Consider the following 17,833-nt stretch of genomic DNA (forward strand, 5'->3'; position numbering starts at 1 on the left):
ATGTCGAGGATCGATGCTGCGATGCGATGTGATGCTTGTAGTGATGATTGTTGGTAGTTGGTGGTGATGAGGGTTGCGAGTGACAATGACGAGGACCGAGGACAGCATCCATCCATCGGCCGGGCCGGCGACTGGGCGTCATGAAGCGACGGCCAGGGCCACACCGCACGCCTAAATTACTTAGGCCAGCGACACTGAAAATGACTCGCTGCATGCCTAAACCAGTGATTCAATTAAGCGGGCCTGATTTCTTTCCGCCCAGTCCAGTCCAGTCCAGCTCCGCCTGGTTCCAGCCGCCGTCATTCGTCACATTGTGAGCCAAACAACGCCCCCTTGGTCGTGCGCTCTCCCCTGCACATTCAATCAATACACACACTCCACTCTTGCTCCTTCAACCTCGACATTTGCTCACCCAGATCGTGCATCACACCACTCTGTCCTCAATATCCAGTGCATTCGCCGACTGATCGACACAACCACACGACGCCGCATCAGTGCCGACCGGGACAATGGCCCCAATCGGTTCCGGGTCACCATTCCGGCCTAGGAGCAGGGGGCCCACTGCTCGATCAGACTCCCCTCCACCTCTCCCTCCTAAAGCCAGCACCATCGACCTCAATAGCTCCACCCGGTCTACCGATCGAGAAACCGGGCAAAAGGTCACGAAGCGAGCCTTTCTGTGCGACGTTGTGGTGGAGCGCGATGGTCCGGAAACAACGGCTCTCCTGTCACAACTTGGCAACGCAGTGACCCCTCAGTCGGCTCTTCGGAGCTCCACGGCCACCACGCCATCAAAGCGCAGTGAAAACACCAGCTCAGTTGCGTCGAAATGGTCGGTCGAGAGGAGCCACGAGATGCAGGAGCGACTCTCGGCCATCCTGGACGAGTTCATCAAGACGGAGAGGAGTTACGTGGCGCGCATCCAAGCGTTGAAGACGGTGAGTCCATGCGCCTTGCGTGACTAATGCCGCAGTACTATGCCGACCCCCTTCGACACTTTGCCAAGAAGGGTGCCACTGTCATTGTACCCATGTACGAAGCCAAGATCTTGTTCAGCAACATCGAGGCGATTCTGCCTGCCGCTCAAGCGTTCCTCAAGGATCTTGAGGCAATTTATGCGTCAGGTGAAGCGGCGGCCCGTGTTGGAGATGTCTGCTTGAACCATGTAGGTTGTGCGTACTGAACTGAGCTGACGTACAGCTCAAGACTCTGAAAACCCTTGACCCGTACCGGACATATATCGGCAACCAAGACGAGGCCCAGAAGACCTTCCAGGATATGCTCCGGAAGAACGACAGCTTTGGCAACTTTATTGAAGTGAGTGCAGTCCCCAACCCCGCTGACTGTCAAGAGCACAAAGTACAGCACGACAAACGTGCAGAACGTTGGGTTGAGCGAGCTGTTGATGGAGCCCGTCCAGCGCGTTCCCCGCTACACTCTTCTCTGGCAGGAAATGACCAAGTGCATGTCGCCCTTTGACAACCAGCGTGCCAAGCTGCTGGAAGCTACTGAGATTGCGTCCCGGATTGCTCGCTGCGATGCCGACGAGCAGACTGTGCGAGCCACAGTCATGTACTGTCTGCAGCGAAATGTCGAAAACTTCCCAGTGAGTACCTCGCAGCCGCAGCAGCTTACACCAAGGCCAACCTGTTCAGCAACAACCGTAACTTTATCGACGCCATCGATGTGCAAGATGTTCCGCTTGGCGGCGAGTCGTCGACCATCAGTGGATCCAAAAGCCCGCGACCGGCGTCGGCCGCCTCGTCGTACAAATCGGCCAGTTCGTTGATGTCTCCAAGAAAGGAATCGGGCAGTGCTGCAGCGCTTCCTTGCACCCTGTTCCTCTTCGATGACAAAATCATGATCACCAAGCGCCAATCGAGTTCCATCAGCGGACCCAAGGTAACGGGCGTCGACGATGTTGCCAAGCTCGTAAAGTCGGGGGGCGGTGTCGCTGTCAAGGAGAAGGACGGTGTGAAGAAGGAAAACCTCAGTTTCCGCGGCGTTGTGGACATTCTCAATGTCGTCGTCACGGATGTTGGAAATGGAGGTGAGCATCGTGAGCTGTCGAACAACTCTAACGGCTAGACTTCAACATCGACTTTGGAAAACCTCCAATGGACCAGTTTGGCAAGTGGGCCAGCCGAACGTTCCGCCTCTACTCCACCGTCCATCCTCCATACTCTGTTGGGTTCGACCCGTCGGCCACACGCAGGGACAAGCTTCGATTCGTGCACAACATCTGGGCAGCGCAGGCCCTTGCTCGATCCAAGCTGCTTCCGACTCAGGTCAAGGCTATCCCTCAGGTCCTGGAGACACCCGAGGAGCTCGACATTTCCGGGGCTCCTGACCCGTTCACCATGGCCAAGTTGTACTGGAACATTTGGGACCGCCCGGGTTGGGAGACAGAGGAGGTCAAGGTAAGCATGTGGTGCGACATGTGTTGACAACAACAGGCTCGAATCCTCGTCCGCATTGACGAGGACGGCGAATTCCCGGACATCTCGCTGGGCAACAGCGCGAATCCCAAGTTTATCCTCCACCTGCAACCTCTAGCAGGTGGCATTTGTCGCCTATCGTGGCGGTTACCTAACCGTGGTACCGACGATAACGAGACCATGGCCCCCCTCGACGAGATCGTAGAGAAGGTCGCACGTAGAGGCAAGTGGTTGTGATCAAGTCCTGTGCTGACCATCAGTCGGCCGCTCACGAGCCTTCCACCCCGACGAAACTGTCAACGTGGCCAGCCCCTCAGCCCCTAACACGCCGTCTGCAGGCCGAACGCCCTCCAGAGCAGGGCGGGCGAGGCATGAATTTGCAAGGAGTATCGATGCTAGTCTAACAGCGGCTGGTATCGCAAACATCTTCGCACCTAGTAGTGCCTCTTCGCGAGGAGGTCACACAGATGCGTTTGGATCGACTAGCACGAAACGTAGCCGCTCGGTCACCAGCCGGACATCTACGGCGGAGACCAGTCGAACGTCTCTCGACAAGCGGTCTGTCACTTCCGACGGGCAGAGCATGCCACAGACACCAAAATCGCCTATGTCACCATCGCGAGCGGGTTATCGTTCGGATGAGGGCTATCCGCCTGCTCCCTCCCTATCTGAAGGACACGACAAGGGAATGCGACCAGGTTCTTCTTCGCCCGCGGTCCAGTCTCGGGTTGCTGCCAGAATCGCAGCCATGGAGGAGAGGACCTCTTTGGAGACATCACCTCGTGAGTTGCGTGTGGCCAGACATGTCGCTGACCATATTAGTCAAAACCTCTGGACAGCCTCAGAAGAGCCCCGTTCGAAGGACACCCTCCCGAGTCCCAGTCCCGACACTTGCATCCTCTGTCTTTGCACGAGACGACTCCACTCTCACCCGCGACTCATCGCTTTCGTCTCTGCCTCAGTCACCCACGCGGACGACCGCCAAGCCGGACGCACTCTCACCTCGGCCTCAAGGCACTGGAGGTTATGTTGCACCGCTTCCCCCTCCGTTGGCTTCGGGCCAAGCGATCTCTCCCACCAAGCGAACGCTGTCTCCTCGACCCCCACTCCCCGGACCTGGGCAGGTTGCTCTGGGCATTGTTTCTCCGCAACAGAACCATCCCGGCTCCGTTCGCAGGCCCCTTCCTCAGCCACCGACGGTGGACTTGACGGATGCCCCAGCTCCCCCTCCCAGCAAGTTAATCGGTCTGGGGGCACCACCCAGACTTCGAATCACTTCTGGGAGCGCTCGATCCTCGGTGGTTGGGGATGAGAACTCCTCGCTCCGGTCGACATCGGGTCAGAAGCGCCAGCACCTGGCCGATCACCTCTCGCCTCGCAAGCGCTCCCCTAGCGACTCGCCTATGCAGCGACGTGAGGGCGAAATGACGCCCACTCAAACGCCAGAGCCTATACTCCCTGGCGTTTCTTCACGTCAGGTCTCCACCACAAGTACTCTAACCCCTCGAGGCAGTCGGCAGTCAAGTACCACCGGCGCGTTGACACCGTCGCGTCGCGTCTCAGCTGTCAGCGTGGCCAGCGCTGCCAGTGGCGCCACGGTTCACACCATCACGTCTGCTACCGACGACTGCGATATCATCATGAGTGACCACGCAGACCTGTCAACAGCTGCGAATTCCGTTAGGCAAAAGGTGAGCATTGAACGCTTTGCCAGTCACTAACGCAAAGGTTGGCGATGCTCGTATCTTGACCCGTCGAATCCGAGTGGACGCCAAGAACCTCCACAAGATGACCAAGGACAGGGAGAATCAGTGGGACGTTGCGCGCACACCCAGCCTTCCTCGGTCGCCGCACAACCGGAACATTCGTGTGAGTAGTTGCTAGTGGATGTGATGGGCTGGGTGCTGACCAGTCGTAGCGTCAGGCCGACTTGCTCGGTGCGTATGAGGATGTGCCTAGGTCTGTGTCACCTGGCGTCGCATCCAAAGGCGAGAAAGAACAATCCCTCGACGACATTGTGAGGTCGCTCGTGAAGACCAGTGATAAACTGGAGACGCGGCTCAAGGAGGCCCTTGCCGACACGGAACGCGTTCGGATGCTGGCTCGACAGTCTGCCGAGGCGGAGGCGCAACACACATCCGCTACTGCCGTTTGGGAATCCCAGATCCAAAGATCCAAGGAGCGCGAAGACCTGGTGCGAGAACACCTGGCGGTGCGAGAGATGGAGCTGGACGAGATCTACAACGTGAGCAGCTCCTGGCTCCCCTGGTGCCGCGTCTAACGATTGCCAGGCCTTCAACACCGAACTCGACAGCATGTACAATGACCTGACGTTGCCACAACCGGATGCTGCCGCGGCTGCGCTGCGAAAGGACCTGCAGGAGACCAAGGCGCAGCGCAACCAGTACCAGCTTGAGAACAGTCGCCTCAAGCAGCAGCTGGAGGAGGAGCGGCAAAAGCGCGAGCAGTGAGTGGAGCACGGGGTAATGTGGCGAGGCGCTGACGGCCTCAAGCTGGGCCAAGCTTCTGCGTGCCCAGGGCATTCCCCTTTAAACACACACACACACATGGACAATTTGACAGTTGTATATACAAACACGAACTGCACACGACTCGGACCTGATGTTCTTGGTGACTTTGCTCTAGCATTTCTTCAAATGTAACTTGCATAACCTTGTTGTGGGGTTGTTGGTGGAGTGGTGGCGTGATGGTCCCAGGAACGAGGTGGATACGTGACGTGACTGACACGCTGACGACCGCGTCTCGAGTGGTGCAGGGTGCGTGCTGCGCGGTGCTCGCTCCGACCCGACCTGCCACTATGATCCGTCGTCGTCTTGCCACTCACTGATCGTCGCCACCCAAAAGTGCTCCAATTAGGATGCCAAGTAGCGATTAGGAAATATGATGTAATGACATTTGACTCGGATCGTTTCCTCGAGCCGGCCCGCCCCCTGCCTGCCTGCAATGACGCTCTCGATTCCCATTCATCATTCATGGTGGTTGACCCCTCTTCCCGGCCTTCCCCTTCCTCGCCACCTCCTTGTACCATCCATCCACTTACTCTCGACACAACTTCTTGAACACCCCTCAACGCTGACGACACAAATCACAGTCCGCAGCAGCTCAAACGCGCGCGCATGGCCACACCCGGCGCCCCCATCTCACCACCTACACCCCGCACCAACGGTCCCCACTGACACCGCCCAAGCATGAGAGGGGCAGTGACGCTCCTGGCGCTGGCTGGTGCGGCCGTCGCTGAGCAGCTCGCCTTCCAGAACCCAGCTCACGCCGCATCCACCGAAGGTGAGATGCCCCACGCAGCGCCCCTAACGCCCCAGTGCATGAACAGTCCGACTCGCTCGTCTCGCTCGTCTCGGCCTCGACGCAGCACGGCACGTTCGTGCGCCTCCTGCAGCGCTCCAAGTCGATCCCGCTCCTCTGGCATATAGGGAATGCTACGCTGTTCGCGCCCACCGACGCCGCGTGGGCCAAGTGGGCTGAGGAGCACAAGCCCAAGGGCGACGACGAGGTCCGCGTCGCGGGCTGGCTCGGCGCCGGCGGGCTCGACGAGTGGCTGGTCGCGCCGGACGCGGCGGATCTCGCGCTCGACCAGCAGGTCAGCGCCGCCTCGGAAGAGGAAGGGAAGCGCCTCCGACTCGAAGCGGATAACCAGAGCTGGGCGCTCCGCCAGCACATCCTGTACCATGTGCTCAACTACACGCTGTGGCCGTCCGACTGGGCGCCGCAGAACAGCAGCAACGTGACGATCGAGACGACACTGCTGTACCCGCTCGACTCGGCGCCCGACTCACCCATCCCGCCCCCCGGCTCGCCGTGGAAGTGGCCCGAGACCGGGTTGCTGGGCACGCACGGCCAGCGGCTGCGTGTCTCGCGCCCTGGGACCGCCGAGGGTGGGCCGCGGGGACGTATCGGCGCCGACCACGAGGGCAACGGCTCAGCCGAGGTCTGGGACGGCGCAGGCTGGGAACGGACGGGGAACAAGACAGAATCGCTCAAGGACAAGGGCAAGGACAAGGACAAGCCGCCGGTGGGCGTGCGATGGGCGCGGAACGGGCTCGTCGTCGGCCTGGAATCGGTGCTTGAGCCGCCGCCGTCCATCAAGGAGGTCATCCGCAAGCATCCGTCGTTGTCGTACCTCTCGCGTCTGCTGCAGACGGCCGACCCGCTGCCGCCGCCTCTCCCCCCATGGCTGGACAGGGCGCCCCATGTGACGCTGTTCGCGGCGTCCAACAGCGCGTTCGAGGCCACGTTCGACGCCATCGAGCGCGGATACCTTGAGGGCGCGTTCGGCGCCGAGGGTCTCAGCCGTGTCGTTTCTCCCGGCTTCGTGCTCGGCGTCAACGGCGACAACGTTGGCTGGAGCGATACCTGGAAGAAGAACAAGCCGCTGAATGGTGCGTGCAGTCGTGGGCGTAGCTAATGGCCAGTGACAGTGGCGTCTGGGAGCCTCAACATTACGTCGCCGAGCCAGGGCGCCATCTTCGTCAACGGCACGGCTGCAGAGACTGTCGACATTTTCGCCTCAAATGGTGAGCTGAACGACGTTAAACAAGCTCACACACCAGGTGTCATTCACGTCCTGCCCCAGCTCCTGCTGCCTGAAGGCTTCGAGCTTCTCAACTCGGCGGAGAAGGTGCTGCTGTCACGCAATGCGACGCGCTTCGTCTCCCTCCTTCGCTCGGCAAATCTCTCGTCGACGTATGTCGGCGTCCCCGGCAAGAAGACAAAGAAGGAGTTTACCATCCTCGCGCCGACCGACGAGGCTATCGAGGCGCTGGAGTGGTGGATCAACGTTGCTGTCCCGGGCGGCGACCACTCGATGCAGTCGCTGGCTGCAGCTGGACTTCGTTCTGAGCCCGATGACGGCACCAAGCCTCCGCCACCCGAGGAAACGTCGCCTTTAGCAGCGCTACTCAAGTACCACATCGTGCCTGGTCAGGTCACACCAAAGGACCTCGAAGACGACATGCTGCTCGAGACCGAGCTCAAGACTGCAGAGCTAGGCGGCGCCAGGCAGCGGATCCACGTTGAGGTATCTGACCGCCGCAAGCCAGGTACCGATGGCCACATCGAGGACGGCGAGATCTCCATCGGCGGCGCTCTGGTCATTGGATCGCCTGTCAAGAGCGGCAAGAGCGTCATCTACTTCATCTCGTCACTTCTCTCCCCACCACTGGACGTGCTGCAGACGGCCGTTTCCGATCTCCAGCTCTCCACGTACATCGCAGCCGTTTACGCTGCGGGCCTGGAACGCTCGGTCAAGGCCAACGAGGGCACGACCTACTTCATTCCCCGAAACAAGGCGTTTGCGCGCCTCGGACTCGCCATGAAGTACCTCCTCCTGCCCGAGGCTCGCGAGGAGCTCCGCCGAACCCTCCGCTACCACTCTATCGAGAAGCTGGTCTATAGCACTGAGGTCGAGGATGGCAAGACTGTCCTTGAGACTCAAGAGGGCGGTAACATTGTCTTGGAGAAGTCTGTGAACAAGACGTTGACGCTGTCGTCCCCCTACAAGTGGGCTGGTCACGACTCTGGTGCTTCCCTCCCGGCCAACGGAGAGCTCAACCCTGCCACCATGGTCGCCCGCGATTCCCTCACAGAAACCGGAGTCATCCACGTTGTCGACAACGTTGTGCTGCCAGCCGACGTCGACATCACCGCGGCCAAGCTCATCCGAGGCTCAAAGCAGCGCGTGATGGCCGACCTCATGGTCAAGGCTGGCCTCAGCTGGGTGCTCGAAGGCCGCGAGCCCACAGAGGTTGAACTCGAGCGCGTAGGCCTGGGTGGCTTTGTGCGCGCTGGGCCCCATGCCTGGAGGGCCGACAACTCGACCGAGGACTTGGCACTGCCGAGCTACACGGTGCTGGTGCCAACCGATACGGCGTTTGGCCGCCTCAACTTGACGCACTACCTCAACAACAATGACGCGCTTCTCGAGCTGCTCAAACTCCACATTATCCCCTCGTCACTCGATGTTGCTCTTCCCAAGGGCAGCATTGAGAAGGGGCCCAAGCAGCCTCCCAAGGACGGCTACCCCCTTGCCCTGGAGGACGATGTAGTTTACCCGACACTGCTGACCCCTACCGCCCGCTACGGTCAATTGGCTTTCCGCGCCTTTGGCGCCGATGGCTTTATCGTTGGCATTCACAACGCACGCGGAGGGTCGAACAATGACAATGCCGCGCACACGGGAGACTCTGGGCGTGCCAGCGTGCGCTGGAAGCACAGCCGTGGCGACGATGGTGGCGATGGTGGCGACGGTGGCATTCGCGCCTTCAAGGATGACAAGGAAAGTGGCGATATCGACAATGGCCCACTGTGGCGTGGCGGTATGAGCCTCGGCGGAGGTGTCATTCTCGTCGACGCCGTCCTCATCCCCTTCAACCCCGGCTGGTTTGAGCGGTAAGTTGGCTTGTGCTGCACTGTGGTGGCGCCCGATGCTGACGCAACACGCAGCTGGCGCTGGCTTGTGCTCACCGTGGCTCTTACCACGGCCGCTGTGACCCTCATGGGTGTGAGCTTCTGGTGGTGGTGGTCGACGAACCGCAAGAACGAAGGCTACGAGCCCATCGACGCCGAGTGCGAGCGTGAACAGGAAGAGGCGGCACGTTCGTGGCGACGTACAAACCGCAACAGCATTGCCGTGCCAGCAAATGGCACCGAGCCAGACGACGATTAGAATAACATGCGACGAGTGTAGTAGTTCAACTTGTAACAAGTATTATGCATGGGGGGTCTCATAGATGGGAGAGTATGTGCGGCTCTTTGCGCCAGTGTATTGAGGTGGTGTGAGGTCTGGCCAGTGTCCGTCGCCAATGCCTTCAGACGTGTCTATGAAGATCTAATGAAAGGGGGGCGAAGCTATGCAGGAGGGGTGCGCAACGAGGTTGTGCGCTGAAGAAGGGGGGTCGAATGATGAAGGCATGAAATCTAAACATTGTGTCGATCTAAACATGAGTGTCGAGGGATACACTCACGCTCCATTCAAGGAGATTGAGGGCGTGTCGTCCCCTCGTGTCAATGGCACGGCAGGCAGTGGTGGGGACGAGGCCGTGCTGGCTGGTGGTGAGGGGTAGGGCTCCTGGAGCGACACCTTTGCGCCACGGGGCGGCATGGTGAAGATGGGAGGGGGAGCCGAGCGGATGGCCGACGACTTTGAGACGCTCTCAAAGTCGTGGCTGTAGGAAGGGCGGGGCGAGGCGTGGACCTCCTTGCCGAGGTGGAGATAAGGCTTCTCGGCGGTAGGGGTCGAGGTGCCGTCGAGCAGGCGCTGGTCGGCGACCGACGTGGGGAGCATGCCGCTGTGGACGGCGTCGACCTGGCGCATCTTCTTCTCGCCCTTCTCGACGTCGCGCTTGGCGTTGTTGTACATGTAGAGGCCGACGGCGGTGAGGGCGATGCCGACTGCCTGGACTGCGTGGACCGACTGCTTGAACCAGATGATTGCGAGGCAGATAACAGCAATGCGCTTGACGAGCGAGGCGATCGAGTACGTCACGGGAGACGTTGACGAAAGAATGAGGAATGCCAACACGTTCTGGGCAAAGTGGACTGTACCGTTGATGAAAAAGTAGAGGGCAATCTTGCTACCGCTGACGTTACCGGTAAGCGGGGTGTTGCTGAACAGCAGGCCAGCGATACGTCCGGCATCAGAGTAGAGCCAGATAGGGATCATGAGCAGGAAGGCCATGGCGCTCGAGAAGTAGAGGAGGTTGATCTTGTCGAGGCGGGGGCCGCTAGTCTCGGCGCCTGAGCCTGGGCTGGGCATGACCTTCTTGAAGAAGATGTTCTGGGACACGAACACGATCGTCGAGCCAAAGGCGCAGACGAGGCCAAAGAAGTTTGACAGGGAAATGTCAAACGAGACGGCGAGCATGACGCCGAGGGTGAGGGGGAGGATCGAGATGTAGGTCGCTGGCGAGTACGAGACGCCAAACACGACGGCGTACGCGAGGACTGTAAAGAGGGGCGACAGGGCCTGGTGGGGTGGTTAGCACGTCGCACGGCCACCATGCCGGCAGCACCTACCTTGATGGTGTGAACCGTGCTAACGGGGACACGGCTGATGGCGAGCGAGCCAAAAATGTGGCCTCCGACCTGGAAGACGGCCATGGGAAGGGTTCCGCGGAGGATGGCCTTTGTTGGGCTGCGGAGACGGCCCGTCAGGCCGAGCTCACGGCGCGAGCCGAGCCAACAGAGGCCAGCGACGAACGCAAACTGGACAATAACGAGCGTGACGGGGAACTTGAAGTTGTTGAGGATGACCTTGCCCGTGTTGCTCGACACTGCGCTGGTCGCGTACCACAAGAAGCAGAGGAAGACAAACTTGACCGTCTGGGCCGAGGGGAGCGCACGTTGGAGCGAGTCCGAGTCGAAAGCGCTTGGCCTGCTCGAGCTCGTGCCCGTGCCGAGGCTGTAGTCGCCGTCGTCGCTGCCCTTGCGCTCCATCCTCAAGCTGCCGAGCAGGCCGGCCGCGGCCGACGCCGCCGATGCGAGTTTTGATGGCGCCGGCGTGGGCGTGGGCTCAAAGTACCCCGGCCCACCGACGACGCCGGGGACACCGAGGTGGGTCGCGCCGTTGGGGGGCGCCCATTGCGTCGGGCGGAGCGGCTGCGACTGGGTGTACTGGCTGTGGAGGTCGAGCGAGGACGACTGGTGCGCGAACGGCGCACGATGGCGGGGGTCCATTGGTGGGGTGTGGGTGTGAGAGGTGGGTGGGTGGGCTGACGGCGTTTGTCGAGATAAAGAAGTTTCAACACTGGTTTGGCGCTAGCAAGTGTTTGTGCGGTCGTGTCGAGGTGATGCCGGGCCGCTGGAAAAGTGTGTGGTGCTAGGTGCTGGGTGCTGGGTGCAGACGGCGGTGGGGTAACGCCGAGTGAGTGACGACGATTGTGCAAAAGTGAACAGGGGACGACTTGAGCGGGAAGGTTGGACGGGGAGACGAGAGCGTGTGGTGGGTGTGTCGGTAGGCGGGGTGGGTGGGTGGGTGGTTAGAGCGGCGAGCGGCACGCGGCGGGCGGGCGGTTGTGGGCGGTGCGTTCGTGATCGGCGAGAGGCAGAGAGATCTTGCAAGTCGCAATGTGACGCACAGCAAGTAGCAGCAAGAGCAAGAGCAACGCAGCACGCAGATTGACAAATGACCTTGCGGGCGTCGCGACAGATCCACTCGACGACCGACGCTCGACGCGCAGACGAGGCAGCAAGCACAGGCGATATCAACTGTTTGCTGCGGCAGCTGCTCCTGCTGCGCTCCCTCTCCCTTCCCTTCCCTCCCTCCGCCCCTGCCCTCCTCCCTCGTCGCTTCGCTTCCCTAAGCTCAAGGCGGCTCAAGGCGTTCATTAGGCTTTCGCTCCCTCCCTCGCGAGCGGCAGAGGCAAAAATCTACTCAGGGCACGGGCGGCCCACTCGCCGGCCTGCCGGCCTAGCAAGACCTACCTACCCATAAACTAAAGCGTGGATTAAACGCCGCCGTGCATCGGGGCAGGGAGGGCAGCGCGCGCCGCAGGGCTGGGCTGGCCTCGAGACGGCGCATCATCAGTCGCATCTGCTGCTCTGCGGATCGTCCAATTGGCACCATATCAATTGTTTGCTTGTTGACGTCCAGGGAGAGAGGGAGGGAGCGCGTTCTGCGTGCTGCGTACTGCGTGCTGCGTGCATCTACGCATGACGTCTGTGCTCCTCCTCCCCCCCGCCCCCTTTCTCCCCCCAACCCCGTCTGTGGGAATGTTTGACGTTTGCCATGCGTATGGCCGTCCCAGTGGGCGCCAAAACTCTATGCCCGTTTGTGCTCTTTGTGCTCCCACCCCCCGTGTCTGACTCGTCTTCCTCTGCCCTGAGCGCCAAACCTTCGGTTCTTGCCGTTTGCCTTTTTCCAGCAGCCCACGTTCCACCCCCCGCCGGCTGGCCGCCTGGCCACACGCCCATTAGCTTCCGTAACCCACCCAGCCCAGATCCAACGTGTGTGCCTGCACTCTTGGCCTTGGCAACAGCCAACCCCTTTTGTGTGGCGGCCCCGCTACACATCACCACCTTGCCCGCGTGCCCCCTGTTTCACAACGGATCAGGAATGTGGTGCATGAGCTCATAAGATGGATTTCACACTGCTATGGCTCGCCCACTCTGTAATCATGTGTCCAAGACGCTGGCGTTGCGGTGTGTGGATGCAGTTGGACAGACAGAGAATCGAAAGGAGGGAGAGAGAGCGCGAGAGAGAGAGATGTCAAAGGTTTTGAGGTGATATTATTGAGGTTTTGAGGATTTATGAGCAAATGCTGCTGGCGTCGGATCGCCTGATTGCTCCTAAGAGATGTCGACACGTCGGTTCTGCACTGCTGGCCGTCGCTACATTCGCCGCGGCGCATACGTCGCGCCCTACCACATCTTGCGGCCGACAGCACCGCGCGCACCCTGCGGCTGCTGCACCCCGCCGGCGCTGTAGCCGGGGCTATAGTTAGGTTGCGCGCCCGTAGGGTAGTAGCCCGAGGCAGCCGCGGACGGGTCGTAAGTCATGGCTTGGTAGTCGACGCCGTTGACGTTCTGGAACGCCGAGGCTCCACGACCCGCACCGGTGCGGCTGTTGGCTGCCATCTGGGTGCCAAAGCCCGTCTGCGATCCAAAGCCGTTGTGCGCATACCCTCCGACCTGGCCATAGACGCTCTGAGGGTTCCGAGCACCGTACGCCGCAGCCGGGTAGCCGTTGTAGGTGCCTCCCGTGCCGGACGCAGTCGGGTACGCTCCAGCTGCCACGCCGCCTTGCGATGCGGGATAGCGATACTCGCTGCTGTACGGTACCGCACCGTCCTTGGCCGCGTAGCCCTGCATCGTCTTCTGCTGGTCCAGGGCGGCCTTGCCGGAGCCGTAGCCATAGGTGGACTGCGCCATGGGAGTGCCGAACGGAGATGACCAGACGCCCTGTTGGAAGCCGTTGGCCGCTGCTCCAGCGCCACCACCCCGACCCATGATGCCATACTGAAGGCTCATACCGCCGGCTCCCATACCAGCATCGGGGCTGGCAGTTCCAGAGTTGATGAACTGCCCGTAGCCACCGCCCTGGTTGGACCGCACCGCGAATGCCGACGACGACTGCCCAAGAGTGTAGCCCGTCTTGATGGCCTGCGCGCTTCCATCGTTGGACACGGATGGGGTACTGAGGGAAGGGTAGAGGGGTGTTTCGGGCTGGCTTGGCGCAGAAGCTGGCGCCGATGCTCCGGTTGTCGCGTCTGAAGTCTCCCACACACTCTTGATGTGGTCATGCTGCGAGACATCACGCGCGGGAGAGGTAACGGGGTAGGCCAGGGTCGACTTTGCCCATGGGCCCTGTCCGGCACCTGGAGATGTGGGATTGTTTCGAGGAACCGAAGGAACAGTCGGAGGCGGCGTGCGAGGCTTCTGCACCGTTAGACTGGCTCGGTGGACTGAACCCACCTCGAGCTTCTCTGTCGGCTGGGCGTGGCGCTTGTCGTCCGCCTCGCCGATATGTTCTAAGCTCATCTTGTTGATTTCGTCGAGGAGGCTGTCGCCGTCGAGCTCGCTGGAAACCATAAAGCGCACGGCTGGCTTGTCGGCAGAGGCTTGTGCCGTTACGAGACGCGTCCCCACTGCCCCGTCGCCTCCCGCAAGGAATCGCCGCGCGTCCTTGGACGGAATAGGCTTCGCCAGGACCGGCTCTGGGGCGCTGAGTAAAGGCGGCTCTGTTCGCGAAGGCTCTGCCAATGAAGGCTGCGCATGTGACGCCCCCTTCAACACTGGCCCACCATCGTTGCGTGACTCGAGCGTTGAACGACGCTTGTTCTTGCGCTCGTATGCAAGAAGAGATCGAGGAGAGATGCTGACAATGGGGCCAGTGTCGATGTGCTTCGCGAAGCGGCGGCCAATGGGTTGGGGCAGGAGGAAGTCGGCGAGAGGCATGGTGCCAGAGTGCAGGCCCTCGATGGGAGGCTCAAACGACATTGCCCATCCCTTGATGACAGTTTGTCTGTGGTTATCCGCCGCTCTTTGTCTCCACCGGGGAATCGAGGCCAGAGGGCGACCAGACTTGGGCAACTTGACAGCGTACTGACGCCATGCTGGTGGCGGTGAGCGCGGCGGCTCAATCTGAGTAGCGTCGAAGAAGTCGGGTGGCAAGAAAGGCAGGTGCGGCGCCGGGACAGGAGCCACCTTCACTGCAGGAGTGGGCTCTGCGGCAAGCGCTGACTGCAGAGCCTGAGGAAGGGAGATGTCGTCACCCGCCGAATCAGGACCATTACCCTCTGGTAAAGGAGGAGTGCGGCGAGCCTTTGCCATGGCAGCCTGCAGCCGTGCCAGCATGTTGTCAAAGTTGGGCTCCTTCTTCGGCAACAGCTTGTCGGCGCTTGCAAGAGCTTCAGCAGTAGGGTACTCGCTCACTCCGCCCTTGTAACGAGCTGGCGCTTCGGTCTGCTCAGCGAGGACGTGTGGCGGCGCATCGCGGGCTGCAGCGGGCAAGCCTGGCAATCCAGGTGGTGGGTGAAGACGGCCATCCCGAACACCATGAGGTGGCGCCTCGCGTTGGAGGCGGCGGTTCTCTCGGGGAACTCCCTCGATAGGAAGGTCCGCGTTGGAACTAGGACGACGCGGCTTGGCCTGTGATTGGGCCTCTGGGAGGGGAGCCGTCCGGCGCCACGATGAAGCCCGATCCGCGGGCGCTGCCGCCGCCTCTTGGGGCTGGGGGACTCCGGGCGCAGGTCGGCTCTCCGCCTCAACTTGTTCCGGTCGCTGGCGCGAGGCAATTGTCACCTGCGGCGCTGGCTTGCCAAGACCAGGAGGTGGAGGCGGCTTGGGGAGAGAAGCTGCGACAGCTGGTGGCGACTTGAGGGACGCCGACGCCGACTTGTCGCCAAACCGTTCGGCAAGTTCCCTCGCCTTCTGGCGTGCTCGCTCCGCTGCCGCCTCTCGGTCGGCCTCCTCTTGCATTCGGCGCAACCGAGCCTTCTCTGCAGCAGAGTGCATTTCCGCAGCTTGCACCTCAGCAACCACAGGCTCCCCCGAAGGTTCAGTTGAGGGAAGACCCTTTGCTGAGGCCACTGGCGAAACATGGGGAGGTGCACTTGGCTGCGCCTGGCCGGACGTTGTCCTGTGGAGCCCTGCCGCTGGCGGAGCAGCATGAGGCGCGTCGTGGTGGTCCGGCCTCGCCGGCTCTCGGTGTCCGCCCAGATGAGGCGGAGGCGCCCTCTCGCGGTCATTGGGCTGTGAACGCCAAGATGGGCGAGCAGATGGTTGGGGGCCCGATGAAGGAGCGTGAGAAGGTTGCGAGCCCGATCCAGCCATGTGGGGAGGAAGCATCCTCCCAGAATCTGCCAAGTGTGGTGGAAGCGGCCGCTCTGGGCCGGCGTGTGGCGGCGCGTCTCGCGACATGAGCTTTGGCGGCTGAGGCTGTGTCCCGGAGGGTTGACGAGGATGGGATTCCAGGCGGTTGGAGGATGCGTTGAACAAAGTGCGGGGGTACTCTTGACGGGGCGGCCGAGGCTCAGCAGGAGCAGCCGCACTGCGTGGCCAGCTGCGATCAAAGTCCTCTCCAAATCGCTCAGACTTGGTGACTGGCTGATCTTGCTTGTCCGGCGAGCGTCGGTCCTCGCGGGTGCTGTAAGTCTGTCCGTCTCCAAAGTCCATCACATCGTCGTCTTCATCCTCCTCCTGGCCCAGATCAGCGACAGTCCCTTCGGTACACGCGGCACGCGACACTTACGTCCCACCGGTGCGCATTTGGTTCAAGATGCGTAAACTCATTCAGGCCGGCCAGAATAGCCTGGTTGTGGGCTGCTTCGGCCTGAGCAACTGCCTGAGCATTGAGCATTGCCGCCCGCTTGCCTTCGGCAACTTCCTTGGCCGTCGGGAACTCCCTCGACAGCGGCGGAGGTCCGCCCCTCCTTCCGTCAGGTCCAACATGTCCCCACGCACGTCGAGCAGCGCTACCCAAGCCATGTCCTGAGCCCATCGCCACATTTGGGAGGTTGTGCCCGCGTGTTGGGGCTGGATGTTGTAAAGGAGTGGGCTCGCCGGCTGGGAGTGCAGGCTTTGCCCAAGGGGAGGCAACGCTCGGCCCGGTGGTTGACGCTGCACCAACCGGCTTTGGCGAAGCACTTGGCTTGGATGAGGGGACAGTCGTGAGTTTTGTGGAAAGAAGCTTGGAAGAAGTGCTTTGAATCGGTGCAGCGGCGGCTACCGGGCGCACTGGTCACTGTCAGCGTTTGGAGTTTCGGGCTTCACGCACCAAGCTTTGCCGGAGCAGGAACGGGACTCGCCGCCTTGCTGAGGAACTCCTTGTTGACGCTGACGGAACTGAACTTCTTCTTTGTGGCCGCAGCGGTGAGGGGAGGAGTCGACGTGCGTGATGATGGGGTTGGCACCCGGGCCAGTGTTGCCGAAACGACAGACGGTGAACCGACGGCCGGTGTTGCCTCGCCCTCCTTGACTGGGACGTCGTCTCCAACGTCAATGGCATTGGAGGATGCCTTTGCAGGAGATTCAGACGCGGCGTCGGTGACTGCTGCCGCAACGTCATCGCTCTCGATGCCAGTGGTTGAAGCCGCATCTTCTCCGCCTCCGCTACTCTTGGCCGCTGCAGCACTGGGCGCCACCGCCGCCGCTTCCTCCGTCGTCGGCGCCTTCCCTGCCTCGTTTGCTATTCCATCAGTCGCACCGTTTGGCTGAGATGTCGTGGTCGACGCGCCGTTGTCCCCGTTGGGTGTCGCGACTCCGGTTGGGCTGTTGCCGCTGTCGGAATCGGGCTTCACTGTCGCATAGGTGGGCGGGATTGGATCTGGGTTTGGTGTGTCTTGGAGTTGAGAGGGCGAGGGGTTCATGCTGGGCTCCTGTGCAGGGGTCAGCATGCAAACGGATGACAGCCAGAGTAAACAAGTTTGATGGCTGTCACGACGGCGACGGTGCGCCTTGATCGCGTGAGAGGGCCGAGCGAGCGGCGTACGCACATCGGGGGTATGGGGATGAGAATCAACACGCCCGAGCGGCCGGGGTGTCTGGCGTGAGTAGAGTGTCGAGACTGCCCGTCGAGCAGATAGATGCGGGGGGAGGGAAAGAGAGGTGGCGGGAAAGGCTGATGGGAGGGAAGGTACGCTTGTGATGAGGCGAGAGACGCGGGGTGGGTGGGTGGGTTGGGTGGTGGTTGCTGGGTCGGTTGGGTTGGGTGGACGAGCGAGGGAGGCACCACTGGCGGGCAGGCAGGCGCGCGCGGCGAAACCAGACTAGGAATGTCGGTTTCGAATAGGTGGTGGCGAGTAAAGTTGGAAAGTGATTCCAAGGTTGTCCAAGCTGACTGGGTGAGGTCCGAGTTGTCCAATGTCTCCGAAGTTTGGCGTAGAGTGAGTAGTGTGTGTGTGCGTGCGTTTCTTCTTTGCCAG

The 17,833-nt window shown here is 61.2% G+C and overlaps 4 protein-coding genes across 4 annotated transcripts; 2 read left to right on the plus strand and 2 right to left on the minus strand.

Annotated features, from left to right (window-relative positions):
- Positions 1-854: 854 nt before the first annotated feature.
- On the plus strand, positions 855-4,991 carry Q8F55_007767 (uncharacterized protein; the record flags this gene model as incomplete). The annotated part of the gene is made up of 13 exons (XM_069356187.1): positions 855-938; positions 974-1,165; positions 1,201-1,317; positions 1,352-1,606; positions 1,642-2,050; positions 2,089-2,420; positions 2,457-2,661; positions 2,699-3,220; positions 3,261-4,129; positions 4,167-4,307; positions 4,357-4,683; positions 4,730-4,905; positions 4,952-4,991. 13 exons carry the CDS (start codon positions 855-857, stop codon positions 4,989-4,991), a joined length of 3,669 nt encoding a protein of 1,222 aa, XP_069206028.1.
- Positions 4,992-5,647: 656 nt separating this feature from the next.
- Positions 5,648-9,138, plus strand: Q8F55_007768 (uncharacterized protein; the record flags this gene model as incomplete). The annotated part of the gene is made up of 5 exons (XM_069356188.1): positions 5,648-5,741; positions 5,777-6,853; positions 6,887-6,988; positions 7,025-8,861; positions 8,916-9,138. 5 exons carry the CDS (start codon positions 5,648-5,650, stop codon positions 9,136-9,138), a joined length of 3,333 nt encoding a protein of 1,110 aa, XP_069206029.1.
- A 294-nt stretch (positions 9,139-9,432) lies between these two features.
- On the minus strand, positions 9,433-11,147 carry Q8F55_007769 (uncharacterized protein; the record flags this gene model as incomplete). The annotated part of the gene is made up of 2 exons (XM_069356189.1): positions 9,433-10,437; positions 10,488-11,147. 2 exons carry the CDS (start codon positions 11,145-11,147, stop codon positions 9,433-9,435), a joined length of 1,665 nt encoding a protein of 554 aa, XP_069206030.1.
- Positions 11,148-12,830: 1,683 nt separating this feature from the next.
- Q8F55_007770 (uncharacterized protein) lies at positions 12,831-17,278 on the minus strand (the record flags this gene model as incomplete). The annotated part of the gene is made up of 6 exons (XM_069356190.1): positions 12,831-13,847; positions 13,884-15,382; positions 15,962-16,106; positions 16,162-16,254; positions 16,540-16,646; positions 16,687-17,278. The coding sequence occupies 6 exons, from the start codon at positions 17,276-17,278 to the stop codon at positions 12,831-12,833; spliced, it is 3,453 nt and encodes a 1,150-aa protein (XP_069206031.1).
- Between the last annotated feature and the right edge of the window lie 555 nt (positions 17,279-17,833).

The sequence above is a fragment of the Vanrija albida genome, assembly GCF_041260175.1.
Source record: "Vanrija albida strain AlHP1 chromosome Unknown contig_6, whole genome shotgun sequence".
Lineage (NCBI taxonomy): Eukaryota > Fungi > Basidiomycota > Tremellomycetes > Trichosporonales > Trichosporonaceae > Vanrija > Vanrija albida.